The 24976-nt window shown below is 58.8% G+C and overlaps 2 protein-coding genes across 2 annotated transcripts; one reads left to right on the top strand and one right to left on the bottom strand.

The window, feature by feature from the left end:
* The first annotated feature begins 966 nt into the window (after positions 1–966).
* LOC117644040 (putative nuclear envelope pore membrane protein POM 121B) lies at positions 967–21136 on the top strand. Its single transcript, XM_034383229.1, has 10 exons — positions 967–1152; positions 10385–10514; positions 11569–11761; positions 15061–15430; positions 15790–17219; positions 17509–17802; positions 17999–18317; positions 18412–18620; positions 18840–19664; positions 19949–21136. The coding sequence occupies exons 1-10, from the start codon at positions 1150–1152 to the stop codon at positions 20064–20066; spliced, it is 3891 nt and encodes a 1296-aa protein (XP_034239120.1). The 5' UTR covers positions 967–1149; the 3' UTR covers positions 20067–21136.
* A 705-nt stretch (positions 21137–21841) lies between these two features.
* On the bottom strand, positions 21842–24627 carry LOC117644080 (eukaryotic translation initiation factor 3 subunit E). The gene is made up of 9 exons (XM_034383272.1): positions 24425–24627; positions 23902–24018; positions 23640–23801; positions 23422–23544; positions 23060–23292; positions 22858–22975; positions 22562–22773; positions 22199–22471; positions 21842–22048 (listed from the first exon to the last, which is right to left on the bottom strand). The coding sequence occupies exons 1-8, from the start codon at positions 24512–24514 to the stop codon at positions 22216–22218; spliced, it is 1311 nt and encodes a 436-aa protein (XP_034239163.1). The 5' UTR covers positions 24515–24627; the 3' UTR covers positions 21842–22048; positions 22199–22215.
* Between the last annotated feature and the right edge of the window lie 349 nt (positions 24628–24976).

Raw genomic sequence — 24976 nt, 5'->3', positions numbered from 1 at the left:
GTGGACGTTGACGTGGACCTTGTCGCTGGCCGTCACGGCGGCGCGGGGCGCGCGGCGCGGGGCTTGGACTCGGCGTCCGGGCTGGATAGCGGCACTCCGCGGGCACTCCACTGCCCGGCCGTCGACCCCTCCTTCCGCACAAGCTGACCGCGGTCCGCTCGCGCCTCGCCGGGCCGCGCGCGCCGCAGCTTAGGCGACAGCGACTCGATACCCCCCTGCAACAAGCAGCTATCTACGCTCACTGTCTCGATAACCGACTATCTACGCGCGCTCTCCCGACAACCGGCTATCTACACGGGCTGTCTGGATAACCGACTATCTGCTTTCTCCACCTCGCGAGATTGAATGCTTTTATTTATCCAACCAATTAAGTTGCCCTCGCAAAACCTTTACCAAAACTTGTCAAAAGTTTGTCAAAGCAAGATTAAGTATGGTGTAAACGGGTCGCTTTAAGTGTCATGGAGAAAAATACTTCGTTATACGACAACCCTAACCTCGCTACGATGTTGGATAGTCGGTTATCCAGACAGCCCATGTAGATAGCCGGTTGTCGGGAGAGCGCCCGTAGATAGTCGGTTATCGAGACAGTGAGCGTAGATAGCTGCTTGTTGCAGGGGAGTATCGGACTGTGATCCGGCTGCGCCTTGGCTCGCCTCGGCTTGGCGGCGCGGCTGCGCCAGGCTGTGCCCGTTTGCCCCGTCTTCCCGTTGGTTCCGAGGGGCTTACGAGGGGCGAGGCCGGGCGGCCGGCGGAGGGGGCCGGCCCGATCGCTGCCCTGCTGCTCCTGCCGTGGGCCGGGCACTGCGGGCCACGCCGTGGGCCGTGGGCGGGTTGAGGGGCCCTCGCCGCGGGGCGGGGCGGGGCGGAGGGGCTGGAGGGGCAGCAGGGAGGGGCCCGGGAGGGGCTGCGGCCGGCAGGGCTGCTCGCTCCGAGCCTCAGCGAGCCAGTGTACCCTCGTAGAGCGTGCCGTGCACACGGACCAGCACGGCCTTCTGCACGATCAGCCCCGACGTCCGTCGGCGTCCCGCGTCCGCCCCGCGTCCGAACCCGCGCCGCGCCGCCGTGTGTTTGTGTGCGTGTGTCTGTGTGTCTCCCGAACCACGCGTCGCCAGAAGGGCGTCTTCATCAGTGGCAACCTCGCCCTTCGCCATGGTGAGTGTTACGCCCCCGTCGAGTACCACTTCATGTGTTCCAGCACATTCGATGCTTGTTTGTATTGATCACCCCCTGATCGTTACGGTGACTCAAAGCTGCGTGCTCAAAGCGGTTACCAGTGGTTTCGCTTTCAAAGAGATTGATTTTTGATTATGAATATGACAGCGACTCTCGTGAGCCCCCACAGCGGCAACCCAGCCACGGTTCAAACCGGGATCAAACCCACAGAGACTCATCTCCTCCCATTACTTCTGCAGCCACCTCGCTCGCACTGTGCGGGGGGTCTGCAAACGTCTCTGCCTGTCATTCGAAGCGTGTGCTCCGAATAAGTGCCTCGTTTGCTGCTTAGCGCACTGCAGCAGCAGTGTAGGCGCACCGCCGCCTTTTTTCTGCCTGCGCCTCCCGGCTTGTGGCTGGACGGCGTTGCGGGCGTCGCGATGGCCAGACGTCTCCGCCGCCCCGCCTCGCCCCGCCTCGCCCCGCCTCGCCCCGACCCGCCCCGCCCCGAGCGGCCCCACATAACGGAGGTGCCAGGCTGGCATTCCAGACGGCTTTGGGCGCCACGGAGTGGCCGGGTGCCGGGTGGTCGGCGCGGCGTCGTCCGCACACGCTGCCCACGGCATCGAGGACCTCCTGTAGGACCTCCTCCAGGGCCTCACCGAGGACAGTCTACCAAGCGAATCCAAAGGGGGCAGAGAGGCAAACGTACAAATCGACCCCGATTGCCCCCTAGATATTTGCCTGGATCAACAGCAAAAAGGCTCACTTCCCCTCCCTCAAGCCTGGTCTGGATCCGCCACTGCAACCCGTCCACCCTCAGCACGAGCCGCAGTACAATGGGCCAGAAGACCGGTGGAGGCGGCCAAAACTCTAGACGCGTTTTGAGCTCCAGAGTTGCTAAACAGGACTCAAACCGAACGTGTGACCCCACCAATGGATTCCTCGTTCAGAGAGCAACCCATTGGTGGGGTCACACATTCGGTTCGAGTCCCATTTAGCGACTGTGGAGCTCAAAACGCGTCCGGGATTTTGACCGCCTCGACCGGTCTTCTGGGCCACTGTGCGCCGGCAGCCCCCCGCGGAGATCGAGATAAGACCGTTTGTCGCGACAGTGGTGTGGCTGCCCCGGCCTGCTTGTGCAGACAATGAGTCCCTGATTGACGGCGCCCTGATTGGCGGCACGGTGTCGCCCAACTGTTTTGCGGTGGGAAGCGGCCAGCCCATCACTGCTTTCGTCACTCTGTCTCTCTCGCACTCGCGGGGCGTCCCATCGGGGTGCGAGAGAGACAGCGCGATGAAACCCCATTCGGAATGAGCGTGCTGCACCGGCATTGTCCCCCGGCTCACGCCGGCCCGGCGATGGAGGCCACGAGGCTGCACTGCGTTTTGTTTGCAAGAACAACAAGGCCTGCTAACTGGCTCATATGTATAATGCATATGCGCGCGTCTGCCGCTGCGTCTGCCTAGCCCCGTCCGCAGACTGAGAGTCGTTTTCGTCGCGCTGTCTCTCTCGCACCTGTACGGGACGCCCCGTGAGTGCGAGAGAGACGGCGCGGCGTCTTGACCGTAAACAGGGAATGCGCTACGCGCCCCGGGGAACGCATCGCAGTGTGGGCGCGAACGCGCGGCCGAACGCCTGTGCATTTGCATGCCGTCACTTCTCGCCCGCTTCGGGCTGCAGCCTGCACCGCCTGCACCGTTAGGCGGTTCAAAGTGCAGCGCCCCGGGGGGCGGCGCGGCGCGCAGCGCCGGAAGGCGTCAGATGCGGTCATAACTCAGGGCGCGTTTTGAGCTGCAGTCCTTGCGCTTCATGCGTAATGCGACTCGAGTCGCACTAAGGTCATCCCAAGGTGAAAATGTCCACCACTGTAAGGTGTGTGCATGCATACGCATATCTTCTAAGGGTAGGGTGTATAGAGGATGCACTGAGCAAACTGGGAGATCTTTCTGTGTAAAGGATCCACTCCACTGTAAAATAGGAGGATCCACTGTATGATAGGAGATGGATCTCTTATCACACAGTGGATCCCATATCAAACGGATATGATTCATCCGTAAGAACTCTATCTATATATGGCGTGCACTCTATCAGCCCTCGATTCAATTCGAGTTGTGCTCAAAATGTCCAGAGATGGTCGGGTAGCCTGGTGGCGCTGTGTGCGGTGTGGCGTGGGTGTCTCCACCGCCACAGGGTGACCGGAGACGCAATGCGGCTGCTGCGGTGCCGAGATCTCGGAAGCGGAGAAAGACTGGAAGGCGCGGAGTTGCACACGTCGGTTGTGGTGGACATGGCACACACCACCAGCAAGTGCAGGGCAAGCCAGCCGGGGCGCTCCTCGCCGCCAGAGTCTGGGCGGAATGATTTGGTGCAGTCGGGGGTATTGCTGGTCACAGTACCGCCCTGTCGAAGACTGATTCAGAGAGTCGTCGCTCTGCCTCTCTCGCACCTGTACGCACGGTGCACCCCGTGAGAGCGAGAGAGACAGAGCGACGAAAAGGACTCTGAATCGCAGTCCTGCTGCTGCGTTATGTGTGAGTGACGCCATAGGAATGATGCACTGCCCGGCCGGCGAGGGGTGGGGGAGGGGGAAGACTGGAACCGGTTACATTTTGTGACGCGACGTGCACCGTTAGGGCGTTAGGAGGCACCCTGCCCGGGCCGTGCCCCGGCCGCCGGCCCACCAGCCCGGCCAGCCCGAACTCCGGATGGAGTGCTGCTTCTTCGGCCCTCCCGGGATAAGGCAGAGTGAACCCGGCACAAAATGCTGTGGGTTCAAATCCTGATTTGTTTTATTTTTTCGACGGCGCATTCACGGTGCAGCGGTGCGCCCTGGGCAGCGCCTGCGGCAGTGCGGCGGCCGGGAGTCGCACTGGCTCGCTAACCCACTACACTGGGTGACGTGGAACGGGACGCAGTCATTAATGCCGCCCCGCTCGTAAATCGACAGCTTTAGTGCTGATCCATGCCAGGCGTGGCCACGGCCTGGCCGCGCAAGGGAGAAAGAACAACAACAATAAAATGCTTGTGGCGTTTGAACCCGCGGGGCGCTTCGCGCGCGGTGCGTTTTATCGGTGTAACCCGAAATGAAAACATTGGCCACGCACTATCGGCGCACGCGTCCCGCCGCGTCGCGCCCACCGCCCTCCCGCGGAGCGAGATGATGCCGGTACCGCCAGGCCGGTGCGAGCCGAGTCGGCCAGGCAGTCGAGCCGAGCCGGGGCCGAGGTATCGCCGAGCCGAGCCGAGCGATGAGTGCGACCAACCTCACCACACCTGGGCCCCGCCGCGCCCCGCCGCCGCTCCCTGCCGCGCAGCGCCTCACGTCCAAGTTGAAGGCCCTGCTGACCCACTTCTGGCCTGCCTTCCCCCTCCCCTCCTTCGCTGCTCCTCCTCATATTTGTATCACACGATGTCGCGCCGTGGCGCGCCGTGCCGCGGAGCGCGTGCAACGGTTCAGGTGTATTCATAGCCTCCCCTCCACGCACGCACACGCGCATGCGTGACTCTTGTTATCCGGGAGAGGAAAAAGTCCTGCCGGGTGGCAAATACCGCCGCACACAAATTTGCGGCTTCTTTTCAGGCAAGCGGGAAAAAAGGCCCCGCGCTGCTCGCATGGCGCGGCACGGCGGCACAATGGCACAATGGGCACAGGATGGCACCACACTGTGGGAGCGAGCCGCCGCGCCGAGATAACGGAAAGGACTCACAAATTAGTGGTTTTCGGAAAAGAAAAAGGAAAATTAAAGTGGGGAGGAGGGGGCGGTGGGGCCGTGCCGCGCGGTAGGACCGCGGCCCCGCCTTCTGCTTGTTTCGTTCAAAACTAGTCGGATCGTTTCATAATGACGCGCCACCAGGCCGGCAGGTTGATTCTGAACAGTGTGTCGTCGCTCTGTCTCTCTCGCGCAGCGCGCTGTGAGTGCGAGGGAGACGGAGCGGCGGGAGCACTTTCCGGAACCGTGCTGCCGGCGCGGCTGGCACTGGGAATGGGCCCCTCCCAGCCGGCCTCACCTTGGCCCTGGCCGTGGCCCTGGCCGTGGCCCTGGCCGTGGCCCTGGCCGTGGAGCCCGGCTGTGGGGCGGCGGGGTGTCCTTGACTTTGACTGCCGCGCCGAGGTGAGGCACGCCGAGGAAGGGCACGGCGTCGACCGTCGACCCGGCATAGCGGACGGCCGCGGCGCCGCCGCCGCCCCGCCCGAGCTGGCGGGCAGGCAGCCGCGGTCGTCAACCCCCACACAGCCGGCGCGCCCGAGCTGGCAGCCGCGGCGTCAGTCACTGTCAATATCATCCCCATAAACGCTCCACGCCCTGCCGATGAGGCACTGCAAAAACGCGCGGCCCCGTTGCTCGACGAGATGCCCGTTACCTCGGCCGAACGCCGCGGACACCGCGCCGCCGTGTAGCGCGTGGCCACCGTCTGTCGCCGGACTGCAGACTGAGAGTCGTTTTCGCCGCTCTGTCTCTCTCGCACCTATACGGGACGCCCCGTGGGTGCGAGAGAGACACAGCGACAAAAACGACTCTCTTAATCTGGGGTCCCGGGTTCGGATACCCGTCGCGTCTGCCTTTTGCTGCGACCCTTCGTCACCCCTTTGGCGCGCGGTGCCCTATTGGGCAATCATGGCAGCACGGAAGTGCATCCTCGACGCGCACACACTCGTACACACACACACGCGCGCATTAACCTGCGCGCTCACACTCACACACTGACACGGAGCCGAGGGTTGAGGCTGGTGTGCGAAGAGCATCGATAATCAACGTAACAGGACTCCCAGTGGAACTGGTCGGGCAGGGCAGGCAGGGCAGGCAGGGCAGGGCTCGGCAGGGCTGGACGGGCTGGACGCGCGGCGTGGCGAAGGATGCGGCCTTGGCTTTGGCTGCCTTGGCGCGCTCGAACCTCCAACCCGACTCGTGGAAACACCCACGGTTTGGAGGAACCGCCAACTTGCTCTGTTCACGCTTACCAAGTACTTAGAAACTCTTTAGTTCTCTACACGTGGAAGCAATGCCTAGATTACGAAGTGTTTTGTTTTCTCATTTGTACTTCGAATAGTTTTATATGTCAAGCTACTTTTAATGTCTCTAAAATAGTTTTGAGAGTGCCCAATCTGTCTGTCTGTCTGTGTCTGACTGCTGGCCAAAGCGGTACATAGTCCTCGCTACGGCCGCTGCAGCCTGGCGTCAGACTGGGGTCCAAAGTGCAGTCCAAAGACAGCTTGGCGGCGCGCGGCCGCGGCTGGTCAACTCCATCAAGAGCGTGCGCTAGTCGGAGTGGCCTCGGCCCGTCCAGCAGCGCGGTACCGTTCGTCTGCTCGGGCGTCCCCGGCAGCCTCCTGTCCGGAACGGCGGGGAAAGAGGAAAAAACCTCGCCAGATAAACATCGCGGCTGTGCCAAAGCGGCCAAAGCCTCGCCGAAGCCTAGCTCGTCTCGTCCTGCCGGGGATTCGGCCGTCGGCGCACCCAATAATTATTACAAGACAACGACTAGCAGTGCCGGCGTCCGTCCGGTCGGCAGGCCGGGCAGCTAGGGCGCAGGCAGGGCCTTGTTGATGGACGACGAGATGGCGCTGATGGCGCCGTGCGGCGCCGCGACGACGAGCATCATTTTTCGATAGAGCTAATGGTCCCCCTCCCCCCTCTCCTTCCTCCTTCTTCTTCCTCCTCCTCCCTTCCTTCCTATCCTCCCCCTTCTTCCTCCTCCACCTCCTCTTCCTCCACTTCATCCCCCCCTCCGGCGTGGGCTCGCGCGCTCTGCTTCACATTGGGGCACCGCGGGGCACACGTATGATCGGTGGCATCATCATCGTGGCGACCGTCATGACCGCCGTCGTGAAAGTCCGCGTCGCCGCCGCGCGCCCCTCCAGTGCCCCGCCCACATCCCGGCCACGCACTAGTTTGCCCGCCGCGACACGCCCTCCGCGGCCACGCCCTCCGCGATGGGGAAATGGATGCGGTCGGGGTTGCAGCGGCGCGCCACTGCAGACCGATTCGGAGGCTCATCTCTGTCTCTCTCGCACTCATGGGGCGTCTCATGTAGGTATGAGAGGGACGACGCGACGAAAACGACTCTCGGAGTCAGTCCTCTGCGCGGTGGCTGACGACGTGGCCGTCGTGCCTTCGGTGCGCCGCAGCGCCGCCCGGGATCCCCTTTCGGTTTCGTTGCTCTGCAGCGAAAGGCGCCAGGACGGCGACGGAGTCGGCGAAGTGGGCTGCCGAAGACGATGTCGCCGAGATGTAGGCTGCCACGCCGCGTCGCTGCAGTTTCGTTTCGAACAGCGCTGCGTCGCTCTGTCTCTCTCGCACCCCTCCGGTGCTACCCCTGAGTGCGACAGAGACAGAGTGAAGCGCGGCGGTGCAGTGTCGGCCATGCTGCGGCGGCGGCCGGAATGAATCAACACACCGATTTTCTCGGCGCCGCGGTCGCCGTCCTTTTCTGCGCCGCCACTGGGTTATCTCGGGCCGCCCCGCACGGCAGGCAAGGCAGGCACGCCAGGCTCAGTGGGTCACGTCGCTTAGCCCTGCCTGCCTGCCTGCGTGTGCGGCCAGCGTCCAGCGCCCCGCTGACCTCCCTACAGCATGAGCCGCCGGACGACGGACACAGTTACTTGAGGACCGCGACGGCGACGCAGTGACGCGGTGACGCGGACGCAGGGAAGCCCCAGGGAAAGCATTCTGTTCCGCGTCCTCGCGCCCACGACGCGCCGCCGCCAGCCTCGCGGGTCCGCGCCGGACTCTGCTGTCGTCGCTCTGTCTCTCTCGCACTCGCGAGGCGCCGCGGCTGGGAGAGAGAGACAGAGCGACGACAGCAATGCAGGGAGCCGCTTAGGCGCGGCAGCCGGATTCCGCCTCGCTTGGAATGCTTTCGGAATCCTCCGACCGTCCCGGTCCGCGCGCCGCGAGACGAATCGAAACCCAGAAGCTGCCCCGTCCCGCGGCCCGCGGCCCGCGCGGCATATATCAAGCTTCTAGCCCTGCATGGCCTTCATGGCCCTCCGGGAGAACCGTTGATGCCGGACCGCTGTCCCTCTGTGGTCTGGAGAACCTGCTGCATGCTGGAGCCTCCAGCCCGGAGCTGCTGGAGGCTGCGTCTGCCCGTTATAGTAATTGACGCAACTGGTGACCGAATGATGCCCGCGCTGTCCGCCGCGGCCTGTCCGTCCGGTCCTTGTACGCACCGCGGTACGCGCCATACGACGCGCGTCTCGTCACGGCCAGGAATGTGGCGCGGCTGTCTCTCTCGCACTCCCACGGGGCATAGGGCGCCGCGCGAGTGCGACAGAGACAGAGCGACGGCGTCACCGTGCGGAATCACTAGCGGGAGTTACGGACGTCCGTGTGCGGACAAGCAAACAGTGTGGCGTCTTGACCGACGCTGTCGATACTCCGCGTGCAAGAGCAGCCCGCTCGGCGGCACGCAGAGCGTCGCTCGGGCGCGGGGTATCGCCAGGTCGTCTCTGCCGCCACTGATAGCACTCGGCGCTGCCGGGCAACTGGTTTGGCCGCGCCGCGCTGACGGCCACCGTCGTGTGCGTTTTGTCGGGGGTTTCACGGTGTGCGGCTCGCAGGATGCATGGCTGGGCGGCCCGTGCCGCGCCCCGCCCCGCCCCGCCCCGCCCCGCCCCGCCCCGCCGCCCCGTTAGGAATGCCGGGGCGGGGCGGAGGGTGGCGGCCACAAGTGTCAACAAGTGAGGCGCGCCCCGTCCGCCTCGTCACCGTCACGGTCCTGGCCGTCGAGGACCCCGCGGCCGGCGCACTGTTACGCCGATCCGCGCTGCGGCGAAAATAGATGGCACTCTCCTCCTCCTCTTCCTCCTCGTCGTCGTCGTGGACACGTACGTGACCCCCGCGTGGCAGCTGTTGTCTCGGCAGAAGCACGCCGCGCGACCTGGTTCGACTCCCCGCGGCGGTGACCCGGTCACAGCGGGGAAAAAAGAAGATGAAGAAGAAGAAGGTGGAGAAGTGGGCCCCGGTGGAGCATCTGCTGCCCTGGCCGCCCACGCTGCCGCACTGGCGGGGCCGGCGGGGCCGGCGGGGCCTCATTTTCCCAAGCGGGAGCGCGGCGTGTAATTGGCGGCGGGCATTCCCTTAAGTCGATCGCAGCGCCGTCTGGCGGTTGGGACCACCGCCGCGCAGAGCACAGTGGGCCAGAAGACCGGTGAAGGCGGTCGAAATCCCGTACGCGTTTTGAGCTCTAGGGTCGCTAAATGGGACTCGAACCGAACGTGTGACCCCACCAATGGATTCCTCGTCCGGAGAGCGATCCATTGGTGGGGTCACACGTTCGGTTCGAGTCTCATTTCGTGACTTTGGAACTCAAAACCCGTTTTGGATTTTGACCACCTCCGCCAGTCTTCTGGCCCACAAGGCGGAGGGACAGTAGACTGATTCCAACAGGCGTCGTCGTCGCTCTGCCTCTCTCGCACTGAGGCAGTGTGCCATAGGAGTGTGAGCGAGACGGAGTGAGGACTGCGGCCGGCTGGTGGAGCCGCTCGACCGACACGCACACGCACGCCGTGCACCGCACAATCCCCATTTGTTTGATGTGCCGGCGATGAAAATTGCGACAAAAACGCCCACATCGTGCCTGACCACATCCAGTGCGCCTGCTGGCAGCATGCTGCGCCCGTATTGGTGTCGGAAGCACCGCCACGCAGGCCCAGTGATGAGCGTGGTCAGTGCAGTCGATGGAGCGTGCGCGTGCGCGCGTGTGGTTAGCACAGCGTGGCACGCGTACACACACTCACTAACACACACACACGCACACACTCACTATCACACACACACACACACACACACATCAGTCGAACGATTCCATGAAGGGAAGTAACGGCCGCCCCGTGCCTGGCAGTGCCGTGCCTGGCAGTGCCGTGCCTTGCAGTGTGCCGTGCGCCGTGCCGTTGCCGTGCATGCAGATCGCCCTCGCCGGTTCTGCCTTTACCTTTACGGCGCCCGAGCGGTTCTTTTACTCGCAGGGCCAGGCCGCCCGGCCGGCCGACCCGCCAGAAGACCGATTCCGAGAGTCGTTTTCGTCGCCCTGTCTCTCTCGGGGCGTCCCGCACAGGTGCGAGAGAGACAGAGCGACGACTCTCGGCACCAGGCTGGCATTAACGCGCGTGTCCACTCGGCACGCGCCGCGCCGAGGGGACGGCACACGAACGCCCGCCCGCCCGGCACAGGGAAGGAGAGGAATGAAAACATAAACATCAATGCGGGATTGTTTGGTTTGTTGCAGAGGCGCAGCGAGGCGACCATGAGACTGCTGTCGCTGCTGGCCGCCCTGTGCTGCACGCTCCTTGCAGTGCAGGCGCGTCCGCAGCGCACAGCATCCGGACCGCACCTTCTCCACAACGCACAGCTCTCGGGTGAGTCGACGAGAAGAGTGGCTGGGAGTGGTCAGGCCTTCTACAAGCCAGGCCAGCAACCAGCAACCCTTCTCGGTGAAAATTACAGTTGTCACTTCATGACGAGGCTTTCGAGGCTAATTTTCCTTATACGAATGACATGTTGATGACATTGTTATCGCCCATTGCAATGAGCGTAGGGGCTTTGCTGAAATTTTCTTCCATCGGTGCTGGAATTGTTGTGGCCTACAGTGCGGGAGGCAACGGAGGCAGCCTAGCGCCTGCGCGGTAGGCAACCACTGCGCACGCACGACATTCGTGTGTTGGTGTTGCCTACAGCCCATTACCATTACGGGCTAGACCACATATGATCGTAGGCCATTTCGGGCCCGTCACATGCCCGCCTGCACTGCAAAACGAGATATCGCCGTCCTTAGGTGACTCTTTATCCCGGGGGCTGCCAGCCGAGTAACGATGCAAACAAACAGGCAAATAACAGAAAGTGGAAGGGGAGTGAAAGTGGAGGCATTTGTCGCGTCAAATCCTCAAGCAGGCAAACGAGCCAAACGAGCCAAACGAGCTAAACGTTTCCGGCGTGATTGTCTCCGCCTTTCCCGGCGGGAGGCGCCGCGTTCTGGATGGTTTGCCAAGGAGGCGATCGTGTTTGAGGCGCGGGCAGCGTGGCAGTGTCACCCGGACGGCGGGACGGCACCCCGCGGCCTCGACCCTGCCCGCTCATTCGGAGCGGCGCCTTCGTCGCTCTGTCTCTCTCGCACTCGTGCGGCACCCTGCGGCTGTGCGAGAGAGACAGAGCGACGAAGCACCGTTTGAACTGAAGCTGCTGGACCCGCGAGTCAGCGGCGCGGAACGGCGCTGCCCTTTGCAGCACCTCCACTGCAAGGGCAAGCAGCGCGGCGTGGGGGCGATGACGGTGTTGACGCGCGCCCGCGCGCGCGTGGTTCGCGGTTCGAGCCACGGTGGCGGCGACCCGGGAAAAACGGCGCGGCCATTTTACACCAGACTGCAGATCTGCGATTAGGTTCTAACCACCGTGTCGCCCTTGTTGTCTTTGCAGGCGCCGCAGCCAACTCCATGGCCCCGCTGACGAGCGAGTGGCGCGACGAGTCTGTGCGTCGGCTGTCGTCCGGTCCGGAGGGCTTGTCCGACGAGGTCGCCCTGTCTCAGTCGCCCTACGCCTGGAAGCCCCTCATGGTCTCCGAGAGCCGGCCCGCCGCGCGCCACTCCGCGTACTCCGGCAGGACTAGCAGGTACCCTCCCACCCCCTCGGGGGCCCCCGCCACCCCCTCGGGGGCCACCGCACACACCACACGGAGGCTGCTGGAGGCTAGGGACGTACACGACGGCCGCGCCGCAGCGACCCCCCTTTCCTCCCCCGCGCCCACCGGCCCCACCGCCCCCTCAGCCCCCACAGCCCCCTCAGCCCCCACCGCCCCTTCCCCGATTTCCGTGGCCGCGAACTCGACGACGGACGCCGACGACGGCTGGGTCTTGTTGGCGGTGAGCGCCAAGAAGCCCGCTGAAAAGGCGCCCATCGTCGACCTGCTGGCCTCGGCCCGCGAGCTGACGGCGCCCGCGGAGCGCAGCGTCGACGAGCAGGTGCTGTCCTCCATCAGGGACATCTCCGCCACGCTGCTGGAGCAGAGCCCCGCCAGCCGCGTGTCCGTGCCGGCGCTCGCCCCCACGCCCGGGCCCAGCGACAAGACGTTCCAGCTGGACGACATGACCATCCTCGAGGACCCCGCCGGGGACGGCCGCCGATTGTCGATGCGTCCTCAGCAGCAACAACAGCAGCAACAACAACAACAGCCGCAGCAACAACAAGAGGAGGAAGAGTGGCTGCCCGTCTCGCTGGCCGTGCCAAGCAAGCCGGCCAAGCCTGCCGACCCGCCGAAAAGCACCAAGCCCCTCAAGGTGTCCCCCACCGCGTTCGTCCAGTTCCTGGCGAACCACACCGCGACGCCGGCGACCTCCCCGGCGGAGGAGAGTACGTCCCCCGCGCCCAAGACGCACTACCACTACCCCAGCACCTTCAGGCCGTCGGAGCACTACGCGTCGGCGTCGTCGCCGCGGCCGCCGACGCAACGCCCTCCGACGCTGCCGCCGCCGCGACCGTCGCCGCGGCCGCCGCGACCGCAGGCCAGGCCGCCGACGACGACGCCAGTGCCCGGCAAGGTGCCGACGCACTTCACGTTCAGCGCCACCATCAGCCCGACGGGCAGCGGCCACCAGCAGCACTTCCACGAGCAGCCATCGCAGGGCGTCGTGTCCGTCATCAAGCGGCCCGTCACCATGCACCACAGCTCGTGGGGCGTGGGCACGCCCAAGCCCGGCCACGGCCACGGCCACCCCGCCGGCACCGTCATCAACAACTACAACGACCCGTCCTGGTACCCGAAGCCACCGACCGCGCCGCCGAAGCCCCCGCAAATCATCATCATCGAGGACAAGGTGCCCGAGTACCAGCTCAGCACGCTGCGGCCGCCGTCGTCCAGCTACCGGCCGTCGCCGCAGGCCACGGGCAAGCCGGACGTGGCCGTCAAGTGCCCCAACATCGTCATCACGGCGTCCAGCCTGGCCGAGAACCACAACGCCGTGGCCAACAAGGAGGCCATGCAGGGCTGCTCCGAGCTCAACATCGTGATCCAGTCGTCGGCGGCCAACACCAACACGCTCCCCGCGCACAACAACGACCCCATCATCCTGGGCCCGGCGCCGACGGCCCCCGCACCGCCCGCCGTCATGAGCCCCACCACGCCGACGCCGACGCAGATCATCTTCACGAGGCCGAGGCCGAAGCCCAAGCCGCCCGTGCCGCCGCCGGCGCCCCCCGTGCAGTCCGACGCCGTGGTGCCGGCCGTGCCCGTGGTCCCGGTGGCGGGCGCGGGCAGCGCGACGTCCGTGGCCCCCGCCGCGACGCCCAGCAACAACGTGGGCTGGTGGGGCAGCCTCTTCAACGGCAGCGCCACGCGCTTCGGCGTCAGCTTCTGGTCCGGCGTGCTGCTGGCGCCCGTCATTGTCCTCATGGCCGTGGGGTCGCTGCTCACGCCCTGGCTGGTGCCCTACATCCTGTCCCGCCGCTCGGACGAGAACCGGCGCATGCGCGACCTGGCCGCGGCGTCGCGGTACCGCGGACCGTACCGCGGCGCGTACCACGCCGACGCCCAGCAGCGCCGCGCCCTGGACGCCCGGCGCGCGTCCCGCTGCTGGGCCACTTGGCGCCGGCGCCACCGACGCACTGTGCCGCCGGACACGGTCTGGTGGGACGAGGGAGTGCCGCCCGGGTGGCTTGGCGGCGGCGGCAGCGGCGGTGGGGGCTGGTAGCGCGCACGCCGCACGCAGCCAGCCCCGCACGCCACGCCGCGCGCCTTGCCGCGTGCCCGGACAACGGGCACCTCCCAGCCAGCCAGCCACTCGGTTACCTCGGTGCCATTAGGGATAGGGGCGTGAGGGGGATCCCCAAGGAGTCCACTGGGACACATTCAGACTAACATTTTCCCATTTTCCCTCGCTTTCCTGTAGAGAAAAAAAAATCCGACAAGAAGGACGGACCCACGAATGACTAACCAACCTAACACGCAAAAGCCAGCAGCCTTCGTAAATTGCAGACACATGGAAAAACACACCCTCGTGGCTCTTTGAATGAGGATGCCCCGATTCTAGATTATTATGACCAAGCTAGTGTAAGTGTTTAGTTGTAGAAACGTGGTGACCATACTGAAAGACAACCATATTTATGCTGTTCCTAACCCTGTGCACACATTTTATTTATTTAGTTTCCAACACAATTATGTTACATATTTGTAGAGCAATTATTTGTGTTTATTTATTTGTTTAATTATTTATGTTATGTACCTACCCTTTTAGTATGTTCTCATCTATTTTCTTGCTTTTTGACCATAGTCCAACCAGAATACTTCACGTACTTGTAGTTTAGTTCCTGATTTAATTAAACGTAGTTTGGGACATTTGTGTACTCTTTTGAAACTTAACCAATAAATAACCCTGACCCATTCAATTGGTATCTTGTGAAATGTCCCTTTACCTAAAATTTGAACTGACCAAATGCGAGAACGATGACCCGGTGAGTACTTGTTTTCGAGTCCTCGGAACAACCCCTCTCTAACGACAATCCTAATGATGTTATTCTTATATATATATCCACTCGCACAAACTGATCATCGCACAAAGTTTATCTGCACCTTGACCTCTTTTTAAAGCGTCCGAACCAATACGTGGTCTAATTGAGCCAAATAGCAGTAAAGTGTTTAAACTTTTAAATTCATCCGAGACAGAGACACTTGCGCTTTATGAACTGTGAACTAGTGGGTACTTACTCACCCAGTACACATTTTAGTGCCCAAAGTGTGTCCTCAGTACACAATTTCGAACTGAAAGAGTATACTCAGTAAGGGTTTGGTACTCAAAGTGTGTACTCACTCAGCCCGCTGTTTAGTTTTTGGAATCGATATCATCCATGCCCACGTAATGGCCAGGACGCCACCACACCATCGAAGGCTCGGCCTAACGCTTCGCTCGGTTTGCCCAGGGACCAGCAGTCCGAGGCGCAGCCCCTGCAGCCGCAGCAGCCCCAACAGCCGGAGCAGGCCCAGCCCCAGGCCGCCGCGGAGCCCCTGCCGTCCGCGGCGGCGCTGGTGGCCGAGCCCGTCACCGCGCCCTCCGCCATCTCCTCGCCGTCGGCGCCCTCCTCGCCGTCCGCGCCGTCCGCACCGACCGCCCCCACGGGCGCCTCCCCGATCGGCGAGTCCCTGAAGGAGGTCGCCAGCCAGCTGATGGGTGCCACGGCGGAGGACGCCCCCCACCCCCACGGCCACGCCCAGGGCCACGCCAAGCCCGTCGTCCAGGACGTGCAGGACGTCCGCACGCCGCCCATCGTCAAGGCAAGCCCCCCAGCAAAAGTGAGCACCCGCACCACGGCCGCGAGCGCGATGGCGCGTCGTCGTGTACATAGGCAAGGGGAAAACGACTGTGCTTTCAATTTCAAGATCAATTGATCGATTTCAAGTCTCAATTTTGATTTTAAAACTTCAATGTCACTCTCAATCTCAATTGTAAAAGTCGTAGCAAAAGTAAAACCATTCAGATTTCACTCGCATGGGGCAGTTGTGAAAAATAACTGTGTTGCCTGCCTTAAAAGTTATGAAAATTGTATGTTCATTGTTTTTCCTCACAACGCGAGAGAGCACCTTGCACAGAGTCTTGAATCGCCGTTGGAATAGAAATCGTATCACTTATTTCGCACCCTTGCTCCTTTCAGATGCAGGACCTGCGCAAGCCGGAGCTGCCCAAGCCCGTCATGGTGTCGGCCACCGTGTCCACGCAGGGCGACCACATCGACGACGACCACAGCGGTTTCCAGGGCGTGGCGGAGCCCGTGGTCATCCCGGACGAGCACCTGCCGCAGGCCCTGCCGCAGCACATGCCGATGCGCATCGCGCAGCAGCCGCCGCAGCACGCCGCGCTGGCGCTGCAGCAGCAGCAGCTGGCCGAGCTGAAGAAGGCCGTGAACGCGAGCGCGCCCATGACGACGGCCGAGCCGCAGCCCAGCACCACGGCGTCGGACCGCATCTCGACGTGGATCCTGTTGAGCGGCACGCACAGCACCGCCACCACGCCGTCCAGCCTCAAGAAGCGCCCCCCGCAGCCCGTCAAGGAGGCGCAGCCCGCCAAGGAGGACCAGCCCGCCCCCGCGCCCGCCGCCAAGGTGCCCGCCCCCAAGCCCCAGCCCGCGCGCCAGCCCCCGGCCGTCCGCAAGCCCGCCGGTGCGCAGCGCTTGCCGTCGAGGAAGCCCGCCCCCACGGCCGCCGCCCCCACCACGACGACGCCCGCCCCCGCGCCCAGCACCACGACCCCCAAGCCCGCACCGCGCACCACCGTCGCCCCACAGCAGAACGCCGAGTTCGTCAAGATCTCCGAAGCCATCGTCAGCACGTCGGGCGCCGCCGCGGCCGCCCTCAAGGACAAGCCCGCCGAGAACAAGCAGAAGCCGGGCCGGCCCGCGCAGGCCGTCGTCCCCGCCGTGCACACCGAGTCCAAGCAGTCGGCCAAGCGGCCCATCCAGGCACAGCAGGCGCAGCAGGGGCAGGACAAGACCAAGGTGTCGTCCGCCAGCGTGCCCTTCAACACGGCCATCACGTTCCGGCGCAAGCCCATCCACGGCCAGGCCCAGGCCCTGCCCAAGCCCGCCGCCCTCAAGACCGCGGCGCCCACCACGACCACCACGACCACCACCACGCCCGCCCCCGCCGAGGAGCTCACCACGCTGCCGCCCACCACGGCCGACGTGGCCACCACGGACGCCGACATCGCCGCCACCACCACCCTGCCGCCCGTCACCACCAAGAAGCCCAAGCGCGCCGGCAGCAGCGCGTCCAAGAAGAAGAGGAAGAAGAACAAGAACAAGAACAGGAGGCGGCGCCCCACCAAGAAGACGGCGGCGTCCGCGGCCACCGCGGAGAGCAAGATCGGCCACGAGGCCAACGCCACCAAGGCGGTGGGCCCGGTCATCGGCGCGGGCGGCGCGGGCGGCGCGGGCGTCGGCCAGAACGGCATCTCCACCAAGATCTACAACTACCTGGCGCGCGAGGTGATGCCGTCCGTGAGCGTGGGCATCATCGGCCTGGTCGTGACGGCCGGCATCGCGGGCCTCTTCCTCTACCCGTTCGGCGGCGGCATCGCGGCGCGCAGGTAGGCAGCTTCAACTTCACTGGGAAAACTAGAATGCGACCGTATGTTTGAGTCAAGCATACAGTTACGTTTGAATTGGAGCAAGGAAAAGAAATTCTCACATGCATTTAGATAGATGGAATCTGAGCGGATAGCCTGTTTTATGTTTGATTTCAAGCGTAATCTGATTATGCTCTAAACATAGGGTAATACTACGCTCTAGTTTTGCCAGTGTTCTTCTGATGACTATTTTTGTCCAGATGCCGTTTAATGCAGGGCGATACTCATTTCCCACGGTGTTCTCTTCCAGGACATACGACACGGCTCCGCAGCAGCGCCATCCCGGCCCCGGCGGCGAGCACATGTACTACTATGAGAGCTACGCCGACCAGCAGGGCCTGCAGGCCGCCGACGGCACGGTGGGCAAGCCCGAGGAGGAGGTGCTGGGCCAGGTGTTCTCCGGCATGCAGCAGGACCGGCAGGGCGACCGGCCGGGCCAGCAGTCCCAGCAGCCCCACGACACTCGGTACGCCGCCTCGCCCTCCATCTACGGCGGCGGCGACTCCGGCCCGCCCGACGCGCAGTACCCGGACTCGTACAGCAGGTGAGGGTCTCGCGACACGCCCACCTGCAGACTCATTCCGGGAGTCATTTCCCCCGCTCTATGTCTCTCTCTCGCACCTTCACATGAGTGCGAGAGAGGCAGAGCGACAAAAGAGACTCACAGAATCAGTCTGCAGCAAGACCGTTTGCTAGCAGTCTGGAAATGGCGATAAAACCCCGAACCCTCCGCTCGGCAGATACGACGCGAACGGCAAGGGCGCCAGCGCGTACTCCAGGCCCGCGGACGGCAGCAGCACGACGTCCGACCTCCGCCAGGGCACCGGCTACAGCTCCGTGTCCGTCAACGGCCAGGGCCAGGTGACCGGCTACGCGGATCCCTCGCCGCCACAGAGCGGCGTGCCCGGCAACGTGCAGGTGGAGACCAAGTTCGAGCCACTGGGCACCCTAGACGCGCTGCAGAGGACGCGCTACGACGTGGACCACGTGGACGCCGACCAGGTCGACCTGACCTACGCCGCCGTCGGCGAGACCGGCCCCGCGTCCGCGGCCAAGAAGGTGGGGACCATCGACGGCTTTCTGCGTCGGCAGCAAGGCCCCCGAGGCAGTCACTCATGTTGTTGTTGTTTTTGTTGCGTTCGCTCTCAAGAAGGCCGAGGAGTCCCCCTACGTGGTGGGCGGCGCCCCCGAGGCCCAGCCGAGCGCGCAGGGCAGCCAGAACACGCGGTACCACGCGAGCAGCGACGCGGACAGGACCTCCCACGTCGACCTCACGTACGGCAGCACCGGCGGCAGCGACACTGACAAGGAGCAGCAGGCCTTCACCGCGGCCGAGCACACCGACGCCAAGCCCGGCAACAGGTAAGGCCAGGACGAGTGGCGATACTCCGTGACAGCGGTCCTCCCCCGGCGTAGCGGGGAGTAGCGCCAGCGCCTCAGCCTGCGAACGGCGAGTAGGCACCATGCGTGCAGGCGTGCGTGGCGGGGTGCCTACCCCGCAGTTGGCAGGCGCTCCAGTCATGGGAGCGTAAATTCTTTTCCTGTTTCCGATCGAATTTAATTTGACGACGCACCTTGCAGGTATTCGGTGAGGCTGAGCGGTGGTTCCGGACAGGTCGCGCTGGCCTATGGCTCCCAGGCGGGCTCTGACCAGGAACAGGACTCCGTCAAGCTGGACCAGGGCTCGGGCGTTGACTTGACGTACGGCGCAGGCCTCGACCTGGACGGGCGCTACGCCACCGCCAACGGCGCGCAGCCCCGCGCCCTAAAGCACGACAAGGACGCCGCCAAGGCCCCCGCCAAGAACAGCCGCCGGCGCCGCAGCGCCGACCTCGACGAGGACCTGGACAACGAGATCGACGGACCCGTGCCCGTCAAGGACGTCGCCGACAAGAAGACCGAGACGCCCTCGTCCACCACCGTCCCCGAGGACGAGTCTGCCACCACCACGTCGGAACCCATCACCACCACCGAGGTCAGCAAGCAGGACGTCACCACGGACGCAGTGACCACCATCGCCAGCAACGACCCCCTGCTCAACTTGGTCGTCACGGCCAACGACGTCTTCAGCGTGGCCAACAACGAGGTCCTCAAGGACTCCAGCGTAGTCAGCACCACCACGACAGCCGTGCCCAACGTCATCGAGATCACCAACAGCACGTCCCCGGCCGACGACGCCCTGAGCACGCTCATGAACATGCTGAGGCGGGTGGCCGAGTTCAAGCTGCGCGTCGGCATGAACCTGCTGCGTGGCACGTCCGAGGCCGTCTCCAGGTACATCGGCGGCGTCACCAAGCGCATGGAGGCCGCGGCGGAGCACCTCCACCACATGCGGGAGCAGCGCAGCGCGCGCAGCGAACGCAGCCAGCGCGGCGTGAGGGCGGCCAAGGCGCACGCGGACACACCGTGAGTAGATCCACTTAGAGCAGTCGTCCACAAAGAGCACGAAACACTCATGATGCAGTCAACGAAGTCAAAACGACGACAATATGACTGTCTAAATGACTTTTTATTGGTTGAATTTATGACTGGAAAGCTGGTGAGCATTTCGTGTTCTTTGGGTCGCGGCGATACACCACGCTCGATCGACTGTCGGGTGTGGCGTATAGTCAGTGTTTTCACTCCTGGAGGTGTAGCCTACCAGAATCAATGTTTATACTCATTTTTGAATGGATGTTTCTACTTTGAAGGGAGGACCAGAGGAGCCAGCCGTCGACCCTGAGGAGAAGAGCGAGGGACGTGGCGCGTGGCAAGCAGCAGCTCAAGAAGGTCCTCCTCAAGGGGCAGAAGACCAAGAAGGAGCACTAGGCCTCGGGCCAAGGAAGCACTTCGCGGTTCGAACCACTTCTGCGCCAGAGAATCTGATTGGGATTGCAAAGAGGAAATACCAAACACGGGCTCTTTGCCACAGGATTGGTTCAGACCGGGGGTGGTGTCATGTCAAAACCGTGCATTCCTCTTACATGGCGTCCGGATTGAAACTTTCTTTTTAATGTGAAATTATTACAATCAGTCCCGCGCTGTGATCTACGCAATGAGCTAGATAGTTGACGGCTTTCAAATCATTAGTCTTTAAAGAAAAGCAAACAAAAACAGCATGCAGATCTTTCCAAAGCCTGTAGGAAAGTTCAAACTTTTGAGGGTGCTATTTGTTTCAGTTAGTTACGCATTCCCCTCATGTATATGTCCTGCAAAGATTTTCATCTGTGTCAGAAGACTGTACCATATTTCAGATGATTGTGATTACCGGATAGACTGTATTGTATTCCTGAAAAAGGAAAGAAAAAAAACTTGCCTTTGGTAAAAAAAAGATTAAGAAATACCCCCTGGAATAATGTGGGAATCATTTTGTTTTGTAGGCTCTATGTTCTTCTGGGTTTCGATAAGGTGTACCATTTGAATGAGACCTCCGATACATTTATTTAACAAACGTGATTTGTTTACTTTTTTACTCTCTCAAGTGGCGCAATGTCTGGTTTCAGTTGCCAAAATAGTTTTTGCATTGTCTACGTGCTACATGCATGTGTTAATGAAACAACATGATATAAAAGTGATATTAGTTATTGTTAAAGTATCTGCCTCCTGGCAAATAACGTGTGTTAGTTGTTTGTAGTGTACTCGAAGAAGTGGAATTTTATTTCAGAGCAAATTTACTGTACAAAGACCTGGTCACCTTGGTACGCCACATATTCTCATTTTTTCCTTATAGATATTCCCCATTGGGTGTATGCTATGAGTGTGTTGGTGGTGAACTAGTTTCAAAACAGATCACCCAAACTAGTGCAATGATGTCTTTGTATCGTACCAACTGTGTCAAAAATGGACTGTGTTCACAAATATTGTAAATAAACCGTAAAACAATAAATTAACTAAGCTTATTTTTGTGTATGTGACTCCAATTTGGGTCACTGCAAATTTTTGGCCCAAAACTCCCGATGGGAGAAGTTTCACTTTACGTCCCAACGAGACACTCTTAGATGGCAAGGAGGCTCAGAGTGCATAGGCAGGGGCTGCCCTGACAAGAGAACTGGATTAGACTCTCAAACATGAAAACATTTTCCTCATTTTCCTCTCAAACGCTGTTAAATCCCATGACGTGCCAAAGGGATGGTCTACCTTCCCGGCGCTATGCAACAACAGGGAAGAGGGAAAAAGTAGCCATAAGAAAGGCAACCCCGGAAATTCAATACAATGATGTTCAATTAATTCCGACCGACGTCTTTACCCTGACAGCCATCCTGTCTGTGATCCTGAGGTTCCCTTCAGTTACTTGCTACCTGTTGAGTAGCGCCGAGAGAGTAGGCAACTTATCTCGCATGCTACAGAGGTGCACGGTGGGTGGGTGGCCTAGTTACAGGCGCTATAGGCATTCAAGATTGGTGGCGAACCGAATAAAGCTCAGAAAGTTTTCATCTAAATGTTTTGAGGTGATTCGACCAGGAAAATTCCTCTAATGGATCCAAGAGAAGACCCTTCATCTTGTTTCAGGACAATACTGTGAAAGCTACAAATTTCTCAGAGAACATCTTTATAATTGGAAAATCAAATATAAGTGAGTGGAAATGTTTTTAAAAATAAAGTAATTTTACCAGGCAATAATCCAATTATTTTAATAATAAAACTTCTCTTACACAATGTAATCAGTTGGGTTGTTAACAGTAATACCGAGTTTTGTATACTACAATGAGTGATATTCAACAGAGTTCATGAAGTTTGCATGTGTTTAACAGGAATGAAGACCGAATTTTGTAGACATGAAGTTTGGTCAGACAGGATATACAAAACAAAACCTGTGAGAACGGAAATCAAAATTAGTTTTGTAACCAAAATTTTAAAAAAATACATTTAACGATATTTTTAAAGCAAGATTGTCATTTGTGGAAAGTCTGGATGACATAGTCAAAAAATGAGTAAGCTCCATGGAACAGTATTTTTCTTACATTTGAGGAAATGAGTTTCACCACTGAATGCCACCAACATCCTGAGCTCTTGCTTTGAGTTTCCTTTCAATCAAGCTTTGAAGGGCCTCTGATCTAACTGAAAGTGAATCAATTTTCTCCACCAACTGTTGGTAGGGGGAAACAGGCTGGGTACCCATCACAACATGTCCTAATTTGGAATCAATCTTTGCGTCAAGACGGGCATTTCGGATCAAATGGACAATCCAGCATTCTGCCTCTTCAGGAGTCATGTTCAGCTTCTCAGCAAGCATTCTGAAACAGAAAGAAATTATTAGTAAGAAAAAGCTATATTATTAAACAGACTAGAATCAAGAGAAAAAATATCTTCAATAAATAACTTACCCAATACTGATGCATTGGTGAATGCGGCAGAAAGTTTCAAAGATCATTAACCTGGCATTCTCCACGAACTCGTCAAGGCAAGCAATCAAGAAGAAGTCGTTGAACAGGACTGTCTGGCACTCATGAAGTTTCTGCCGAGCTCCATCAAAATCAAAGTTGACATACAAATGCTCAATGAACTCTGTGATTGGGTCTCTGTATGTGTAAGATTCCTAGAGTTGAAGGGAGACGCAAGTGATTAGCAAATTGACATTGAGCACAAAACTATGAAAAGAATGCTAAAGCCCACAACATACTTGTTGAATAACTTTCACGAGGTCCTTCAGCGCAGTGCGGCGTGTGCGGTTGATGATCACAGCTGTAGCCAAGTATCTCAGAATGTGTGGGCACATGGTCTGGATAGCGTTGAGGTAGCTGCAAAGAGATTTTGGTTTATAAGATAACTATAAATTGACCACATTTAATTTAATATAATTCTGGGAATTCGAGGAGACTTACTGTGGCCTGTACAGGAACATCTCAATGATGAGGTCCCGCCCCTTAGCATGATTGAAGAACACAAACAAAGACCAGTGAATCAGCCATGTTCGCTGTTGTAGCACATGTAATGATGAAGGGAACTGATTTGTGTCAATGAATTCTCTGAGTTTGTTCAGGTCATCCAGAGCAGCATCCCAATTTTGAACAAGAATTTCAGAAGCCAGCTTTCCCCACAATACATTCAGGTAGTTCTGCAAGGACAAGCACGAAAAAATAGCATCAAAATTTGATAAGAGGACTAAGCTAGTTGCAGAGTCACAATAGCAATATAAAATAAAAACAGAGCCACTTTTCAGAGAAAAAAGCTTTGATGAACTCACTTTGTCATTTGAGGGCATAACGTTAATATAAAAGTACAAAAAGCCCGTAGCATTTGAATAGTTGCCACACTCATACCGGTACTTTGCTAAATTGTACATACTCTCCATCATCTCAATATTAAACTGCAATGATACAAAATATATTATTAAACATGTATCACATATACATATATCTGAGAGTGAAAAGAATTTGAAACAAAATCACACTGCAAACTTACGTCATACTCATCATGCAAGAAAGTAAGCAGAGCCTTTGAATCCCGCATGGTTTCAATTTTTTTCATGATTTTCTCATCATTCATCAAAGATACAATGAGTGACACTTCTTTTGAAAGTTCCTGAAGCTGGTTAACAACCTGCGCTCTTCTGTTTTTCAAATCCTGAAAAAAGGAATATAATGTTAAGTTTTGAAATAGGAAACAATTACACGTAACAAGTAACACATCGGAAGTTGACCACATTTTCAAATATGAGACTTACATCAGGGTCTTCTTCACCAGGCATAAGCTGTTTCCTAATATCAATAGCGTAATCAATCATGTTGGTTTTGCTAAGGATGTCCAGCTTAGCTTGGAGGAGTTCATTTTCATTGTAGATCTGGAACAGTAATTACGATGATGACACAATCTGACAAACAAACTTTGCAACACTTATATTAGTATCATTACACAACGGTCCTTAATCATCTAACCAATTATACCATGTCAAACTGAAAGGGGCAAAATCATAGAAAAATTTACTTCGGAATTGGTTTTTTTAAGGCAACTGGGATGTTAAGAATTGGCTTTACCAACGTATGGCAGATGGTCATAACCTCGAAAAGTGAGGTTAAGAGAATGAATAAACGCACAAACAATGAATGTAAACCATGCGCAAATGGAAGACAGTGAACCAATTATGGTTTATACCTATAGTCACGACTATTTACAGACACATAAAGTGACCAAGGCACCAAATACCGAGAATTTGTATCAATTACTAAGGCATCCGGCGAGAAACTTACCTGCTTAGCAGAAAGGAACTCCAACAGAGGAAAGACCAAATGTCGATCCAAGTACTGTCCGAGCTTAAAAGTCAGGTCAAACTTCGCCATTTTGACAAGATACTATTATCCTTACAAAATAATAAACAATTAAGGGAACCAAAAAAGGTCCCTGTACACGTTCTAAGGCCGCAGCCGCACGCGGAAGGCCAGAACGTTACGCAAACAGTGTGCAGGGCGGTGACTCTTACCAACCTCTGGAAATTCACTAAATCTTCTAAATTGGGCGAATCATTGAAAAATATCACATGAAAAATACATAAGTACGCTGACAGTTTGTTCATAAAACGATGACAATTCCTATTTTTCAATTTACAACTGTTTGGAAGACATCATCTTTTTTCGGCGGTGGGTTGGCAGTTTCGTGGTTGCCTCAGAACGAAGAATGGCGCGAGTTTTTAAATTTTACCTGGTTCTGTTTTTCTTCGGTTAGGTACAACTAGGACAACTAGGCAGAAATCGAAGAACAAATATTTTGGACTGACGGCAGGAAGAAGGCGAGTAAGAATCAAG

The sequence above is a fragment of the Thrips palmi genome, unplaced genomic scaffold (genome assembly GCF_012932325.1).
Source record: "Thrips palmi isolate BJ-2018 unplaced genomic scaffold, TpBJ-2018v1 HiC_scaffold_1, whole genome shotgun sequence".
Classification (NCBI taxonomy): Eukaryota; Metazoa; Arthropoda; class Insecta; order Thysanoptera; family Thripidae; genus Thrips; species Thrips palmi.
The sequence above is the reverse complement of the archived record's forward strand: the minus strand, read 5'-3'. Positions and strand labels throughout refer to the sequence as shown.

What these genes read in the sequence shown, in the direction of transcription:
- LOC117644040 (XM_034383229.1), top strand. An exon ending in GGCGGCATCGCGGCGCGCAG is followed by an intron (nt 17,220 to 17,508) that starts GTAGGCAGCTTC and finishes GTTCTCTTCCAG; the next exon opens with GACATACGACACGGCTCCGC. An exon ending in TACCCGGACTCGTACAGCAG is followed by an intron (nt 17,803 to 17,998) that starts GTGAGGGTCTCG and finishes TCCGCTCGGCAG; the next exon opens with ATACGACGCGAACGGCAAGG.
- LOC117644080 (XM_034383272.1), bottom strand. Translation starts at nt 24,514, where the DNA reads ATGGCGAAGTTTGACCTGACTTTTAAGCTCGGACAGTACTTGGATCGA. An exon ending in ATGTTCCTGTACAGGCCACA is followed by an intron (nt 22,976 to 23,059) that starts GTAAGTCTCCTC and finishes ATCTCTTTGCAG; the next exon opens with CTACCTCAACGCTATCCAGA. An exon ending in TCGTGAAAGTTATTCAACAA is followed by an intron (nt 22,774 to 22,857) that starts GTATGTTGTGGG and finishes CTTCAACTCTAG; the next exon opens with GAATCTTACACATACAGAGA.